This window comes from Mus caroli, chromosome 11, assembly GCF_900094665.2.
Source record: "Mus caroli chromosome 11, CAROLI_EIJ_v1.1, whole genome shotgun sequence".
Taxonomy (NCBI): domain Eukaryota; kingdom Metazoa; phylum Chordata; class Mammalia; order Rodentia; family Muridae; genus Mus; species Mus caroli.
In genome coordinates, this window is record NC_034580.1 from 57,186,367 (window position 1) to 57,193,885 (window position 7,519).

The 7,519-nt window shown below is 39.0% G+C and overlaps 1 protein-coding gene across 27 annotated transcripts in view; it reads right to left on the reverse strand.

The window, feature by feature from the left end:
* The window catches only part of Ncor1 (nuclear receptor corepressor 1), a 142,434-nt gene that overhangs the window by 44,445 nt on the left and 90,470 nt on the right, over nucleotides 1–7,519 (reverse strand). For all 27 annotated transcript variants that reach the window (XM_029483963.1, XM_021177219.2, XM_029483964.1 and 24 more), the window contains one exon: nucleotides 6,037–6,232. In XM_029483963.1, the coding sequence (XP_029339823.1) occupies nucleotides 6,037–6,232 (196 nt within the window). The remainder of the gene's footprint in view (nucleotides 1–6,036; nucleotides 6,233–7,519) is intronic.

Here is a 7,519-nt window from a genome sequence, read left to right on the forward strand (position 1 = left end):
TCAGCCTGGTCTACAAAGTGAGTTCCAAGACAGCCAGGGGTAGAGAGAAACCATGTCTCAAAAAAAAAAAAAAAAAAAATTCTTTTCTTCCTTTTTGGGGGTGGTGGTTTCAGATAGCCTGACAATGGAGATCCTCCTACACACATCTCCTACATACTCATAATATTATGGGTAACTCCAGTTTCAGGGGATCTGTCTCCCTCACACAGACACACACAGGCAGATCACAAATGTACATACAATAAAAAGAAATAAGCCTCACAAAGTGCTGGGAATACAGACCTGCACCAGAACACTCAAGATTTCCAAGGAGGTTTAGATTTGAAATCATCTGGGGTACTTCCTACCCAAAATGTCATTGGAATTTTCATTTGGATTGCGTTAAACTTACGAACAAATAAAGGACAGGAGAATTCTTTTAATATTGAATTAAAAATAAGCTGTGACATTTGTTAAAACTATTCCTAAGTCTCATATGTTCTCCTGCTGGGAAAATTGTCTCTTACACATATATGTACCTGGATACTTCAGATACACAGAAAAGCTACAGCTTTTTCTAAGAAAACCTTCCTTTTCTTTTTTAAGCTCTCACCTTCTTACTCTCTAGCCCTCCTCCTTTCTCTCCCTTCCCACCTCTCTCCATGTGGCCATGGCCAGCCTCTCTCCCTCTTTCTACCTTCTGTCTTTCCCCCTGCCTTTCTACAATAAAGCTCTAAAACCACAAAAAAAAAAAAAAAGAAAGAAAGAAACAAACAAACAAAGAAAGAAAGAAAGGAAAACCTTCCTTTTAACTCAAATAATTTTCAACTAATTTTATACGTTTGTTTTTTATAATTTTACTTACTATAAATTTTAAGTGTTTATGCTTGTTGTGATGTATGTAACTGTTGGTGTGCATGAGTTACAGAAGGCATGTGAAGGTGGGAGGACAGCTCTCCTTCCTGTTGATACCAAGGCCTCTCTTTTTACCTGGCATGCTACATACTAGAGGCCAGCCCGACTTCAGGCTTCCAGATGTTCTGGGGATCAAGCTAAGGTGAGAAGGTCGGTGGTCCACCTTGGGAGGGAGGCATTCTTACCCTGGAGCACCTCCCAGTCTCTTTTACAGTTTTAGATAATATCACCATGCAGAATAACTATCAGTCTTCGTGCTTTAAATACCGAAGCTCATACACTTTTGTTACTATGCTATGTTAGTAGTGGGGCTACCTTGCAGCTCCCCTTCATGAGTCAAAGTCCATGACTAGTTTCAAAAATGTACTATCCCAGGCACAAGCAGTTCTTTATCATATGGTATGGTACTTTTAGAAAGAAGAAACAATGACTATACTACCTAGCATTAGATGCCATGCTTTCCATGGATTTAAAAGACGAAATAGAACTAATGAACTTATGAAGGATTTATCAATAAGCCTTCTCAGAAAACATTATTACATTGAAGTTAAAGTTAGCTAAGTGAGAAGCGCTGCTTCTACCGAGCAGTTTAAAGAGGCATGCCTCTTCTCAAGAAAAGGGAAAACCTGCTGCCAGCACGATCCACTTAACGCTGTCTGGAAAGCAGCCCTACTCCAGCTCAGGAAAACCCAGGCAATGTTTCCCTCCTCGCTTCTCCAAACAACCAAGCCTTGCAACTTCTGTCTCTGCAGAACAAGGTACACTTGTTCAAAGTGTAACTTAGGGCCTGAGCCTGTATAAACTGAGGGGAATTTCTGGCCAGGGTCAGGTCCCTTGTGCGCATGCGCCAGACATTGTCGCAGGCTATTATTCGGGAGCTCTTCATTTATCACGTGTGGTTTTCTCACTGGAAAAGCACAACATAACACTATAACTGTCTCACTTAGCTATCACAACAAAGAGGTTAATGGAATTTTTCAAACACTTCTGAAAAATGCCCAACCAAAGCATGTGAATTGGATAGGTATTGAATTTCTGATGACTGTGGGATACCTATCAAAATGATGCTGCTCATACAGGCTATGGCACTGCATACCCATAACCCCAATATTTAGGAGGTTGAGGTAAAAGGATTGGCCAGTGTACAGTTACAAACAAACAGACAAATAAATTCATTTTTTTCCTAGAGGATTCAACATAATATTACATAATATAATAAAACTCAAAGTCTACTGATCTACTATTTCAAATAATTTATAAATATGTTAGAAAATTTCACTAAAAAGGTTGGTAGAAATTGAGATTCTGGGGCTGGAGAGATGACTCAGCAGTTAAGAGCACTGACTGCTCTTTTGAAGGTCCTGAGTTCAAATCCCAGCAACCACTTGGTGGCTCACAATCATCTGTAATGAGATCTATCGCCCTCTTCTGGAGTGTCTGAAAACAGCTACAGTGTACTCACATAAATAAATCTTAAAAAAAAAAAAAAAAGAAATTGAGATTCTTCTAACTATAGGAATTTCAATTACTGTGTATACAGAATTAGAAAAAACAAAACAAATGCAATAACAAAATAAACACAAAACAAAATTGTTTTAGTTGCACAGAAGCAGAAACCTATTTTGATGGGATCAATTTGTTAAAGTTGCATTAGAGCTTCTAACCTGTTATGCCCAAGCTTCTTTACTGGAAGCTATGAGTAAAGCAGGGGTCAATCCAGGGAAATGTCAGTTGAAAATGAAAATAATTCTTTAAAGAATCTTTAAAGCATAATTTAAAAGGGGGATGTCTACAATAACTGTTTGTACCAAACTCATTTAAAAAACAACAAATATGTGAAATGAAAGCACAACAGCAAAAGTTAAACGCATCCTAATCCAGTCCCAATATGTTTCTTTTGTTTTTCTTGGTAGTGGTGCTGGTGGCGTGGTTTTGCCAATTTACTTAGGCACAAGGTCCCACTTTGTAGGTTGAGCTGGCTTAGAACTCACTATGTCATTCAAAATGGTCTCAAACTGAAGGAAGGAAGGAAGGAAGGAAGGAAGGAAGGAAGGAAGGAAGGAAGGAAGGAAGGAAGGAAGGAAGGAAGGAAGGCAGGCAGGCAGGCAGGCAGGCAGGCAGGAAACCTCCTTGTCTTAGCCTTCAAGTATATGAATTGTCATGATGAGCTGATGGTATTTATATATAAACTGACACACCAGCTATTTTTTAGTCTATAAACTGTTATGTGAAGTTGTGTTTAAAATATTTGTCATGTTTTCCATAGAGATGTAATTCCACTGTAAACATATGAATGCTATCTGGAAGAGCGTCCCAGACATTGAACTATTTAGGAACAACCTCAAAGGAGAGAGCTTGTAGAAATAAAAATAATAGAGGTATACATTAGGTGGGTTAGCACAGCAAAACCTTTAGATAAAATAGAAAAGACAATCCCACTTTGTAACATTACCCTAAACCAAACTATAAGGTACTTAATGTCATATTAACATGAAAGTTTGATTTTAAGATCCCTGAACTATAATTAAGAATTCAGGCACTGCTGAAATCTTAACCACACAGAACAAAGGCTATTAACTGCAGAGAAACTTGGCCTGGTTCAGTCACTCTAGCTCTTCAATACAGTTCAAAAGCAGACTGAGTAAAGATGTGAATGTTCTAGACTACACTACCTAATGAGAATCACCCACATATTACTGACTGAATAATACAAGGCTTTGGCAGGAGCTCAACAAATAAAGTAAATGTCTTTTTTTAAAATACGTTTTATTTTATTTTATTCTTTAAAAAAAAAAAAAAAAAGCTATCCTAGGACCTAGAGATATGGCTCAGCGGGTAAGAGCACTAACTGCTCTTCTGAAGGTCCTGAGTTCAATTCCCAACAACCACATGGTGGCTCACAACCATCCATAATGAGATCTGATACCCTCTTCTGGGGGATGTCTGAAGACAGCTGCAGTGTACTTACATATAATAAATAAAGAAATCTTAAAAAAAAAAAAAAAGCTATCCTAGCCAGTCAGAGGTTGAGGCACACTTCTTTAATCTCAACACTCAGGAGACGAGGCAGGTGAAGAAGCTCTGTAAGTTCAGATCCAGGCTGGTCTACAAAGGGATTTTCAGGACAGCCAGGACTGTTACAGAGAGAAACCCTGTCTCAAAAAGCCAAAACCAAAACAAATAATAATAATAAACTACTAAGTAACCAGGCCTCTGTTATAATGTATCTACCCTAGGTTTCTCAGAAGCTAGTGATATTTAAAAGATAACCATTTCTGAGGGTAGGATGTGGCAGTGGTCTAAGCTAATATTCAGTAGAAAGAAGAAAGTAGGAAGCAGGATACATCACTTTCCAGGGCTGGGAGCAGGTGGGGCTTGAGACAAAGTATTGAACTGCGGCTGCGGAGGACCTCACTCTACCTCACTCTGTAGACCTGGCTGTCCTTCAACTCAGATCTGCCTGCCTCTGCCTCCTCAGTGCTAGAATTAAAGCTGTGTATACCCATTGTATCGATTTTGTAACCAGGGATTAAAGATGCAATTTAATAAAAAGCCTAAAAGTTATCAAAATCACTACCTACTTCCATTCAAGAAATATTCACTTAGAAGAGATTTTTGAGACATAAGCTGATGAAAACCCAACACTAAGTGCAGGGGGGAGGGAAAGAAAATGGAAAAAAGAGAGGAAAAGAAAATAACAAAAGAAGAAGCATTTACTTAATGTGAGTTAGTGGGCAGCTGTCCATGATGCTAGGTTCAATTGTCAACACAGGAGAGCTACTTTGTATTCTTTCTATGCCTCAGTATTATTCCCCTAGTCCACACTTTTGCTAGCATGAGATTTGTATTTAAGGGCTACTGAAATGGCTCAGGAGGTTAACAGTGCTTGTTATGCAAGCCTGGTGACTTAAATTCAATCCTCAGATTCTATTGTGGAATGAGAGAATAGATTCCAATCCCCCAATGTACATTATATTAGCACATGTATAACAATTAAAAGCAATTCATGTTCAAGACAACGAGTTCATATTAAGTCTACTCTAAGAGGTTCAGTATGCTGTGTAGCTAATAACACATCACTGGGGTGGCAGGGAGCAAGGAGTCAGTAGGACCAACTATTCTTCAATCCCATTTTTACATTAAGTAGCCTTTAACATGAATACATGGCTTACACAGATAAACTTAGGATTCAGACATTCTAAGTATACTTGAATACCACCCATGTGCTAATTTTAACCATATAAGAAAAATTATTAAAATTTGGAAATCCTCTCCTCATGGTAAGTAAAAATGTATCTACCATGCTCTAACATAGCAGAATGAGTCATTTCAAATGTACCATCTGAAGCCAGTGAGTGATACAGTGGTGCCCAGTGCTTCTATAGGAGTCTACACTGCATATAAAAGCTGAGCCATGTATTACATAGCAATATTGACTGCTCACTCGTTAACCCTATAATCCTAGCAAAATATATATGTATTATTATTTTCATTTTGTTGATGAGAAAACTAAAGGTAGATTATCTTTGCCCACAGCCATATGACTGACAGGCTGAACACTGAATCAGGGTAAGAATTATTTGCTATAAAAAGATGTCTTTGGGGCTGGTGAGATGGCTCAGTGGGTAAGAGCACCCGACTGCTCTTCCGAAGGTCCAGAGTTCAAATCCCAGCAACCACATGGTGGCTCACAACCATCTGTAATGAGATCTGATTCCCTCTTCTGGTGTGTCTGAAGACAGCTACAGTGTACTTACATATAATAAATAAATAAATCTTAAAAAAAAAAAAAGATGTCTTCATCATATCTGTTAGAACATTACACAGGAAGAGGTGACTTGTTTCAAGAACAGAACACCGATTTCTACTTTGAAAAGTCAGATTAATGGAGGATAAAGCATGTTTTTTGTACTTTCAGAAGAAGAATGAATTCAGAAAAGTTACTACCTAGAATGTTATTAACACTATTACTGCTGTTTTTTGGTAGTCATCAGTATTTAACAGTATAGCCAGCATATCAGTTTAAGGCCTCTCTATCAGGGGCATATGTAGTAAACTGAAATCATACAGAAAGCACAAAAGACAGACACTAACTTGGGTGTTGGCTTGACTTCCCTTGTAGTGATGGCTTCATCTACCTACCTTCCCACTCCCTGTTTGGACTCTTAGAAGTGCTGCATGGGCTTGTAGAGCTTCTGCATTCCAAGTCTATCTGTTCTTGCCTCTGCCGCTGTTCCTCCAGGAGTGCTGACTCATGCATGGCCTTAATGTGCCGTTGGTAAAGAGCATAGCCACTTACGGGCGTTCCAATTGGTATATTACATGGAGTGCAAGAAACCTACAAGGAAACAAAAGATTGAATTGAAATATGCCAATGACCATTGTGACAGTAATTACCAACTGTTAAAAGTAATACTTATTTCTGATATGCTAGAGGTTAAAATTATTTCACCACGTTTTAATTAAAGAACTCTTCAAAAAAAAAATGCAAGGCAGAAGCCAGGCAGTGGTGGTGCACGCCTTTAATCCCAGCACTTGGGAGGCAGAGGCAGGCAGATTTCTGATTTTGGGGCCAGCCTGGTCTACAAAGTGAGTTCTAGGACAGCCAGGACTACACAGAGAAGCCCTGTCTTGGGGGGGGCGGGGGGGGGGAATGCTAGGTAGTTACTGAAGAACTGATTACAGCAGAAATCATAAAAGCTGTGACAAAAGAAATCTAACCCTGAAACTAAAGATCATTTATCTAATCAAGTCCTTCTGATTGATCTGTCTTTGGTCTCATCCCACATTGCTCTTTCTCACCAATCACAACATTTCTATAGATTTCCATGCTCTCTAGGACAACTCAGATACAAGTTCACACTCTGGGATTGGGGATTTAGCTCAGTGGTAGAGCGCTTGCCTAGCAAGCTCAAGACTCTGGGTTCCGGCCTCAGTTCTTTAAACAAACAAACAAACAAACAAACAAAGTTTACACTCAAAATAAACTGCTTACTTTTGAGTCCATTTGACTAGCTCAAAGAAACTTGTTTTTCGAGACAGGGTTTCTCTGTATAGCCCTGGCTATGCTAGAACTCACTTTGTGGGAGTGGCACTATTAGAAGGTGTGGCCCTGTTGGAGAAGGTGCATCACATGGGTGTGGGCTTTAAGACCCTCATCCTAGTTGCCTGGAAGCTAGTACTCTGCTAATGGCCTTGATGTAGAACTCTCAGCTCCTCCTGCACCATGATGCTGCCAAGCTCCCACCTTGATGACGGACTGAACCTCTGAACCTGTAAACCAGCCCCAATTAAATGTTGTCCTAGTAAGAGCTGCCTTGATCATGGTGTCTGTTCACAGCAGTAAAATCCTAACTAAGACAGACTGCAACTATGTTTTTATTTCTTTATGATTATTAAATACTTGATATGCAACAAACAGCCATAAAAGCTCATAGAGACCTAACATAAATCTATGCTCTAAGCACTAATATAAATTATGCCTTACTGTAAATGGCCAAATATGACTTTTCTGTCTTTCGCTTTACATGTGAACACAGCTTTTCCTTCTTGTGTTACCAAACCAAACCAAAGCAAGCAATTTTGGTCTAACAAAATTTTAAATCCTATGTGGAATCTTAAATTT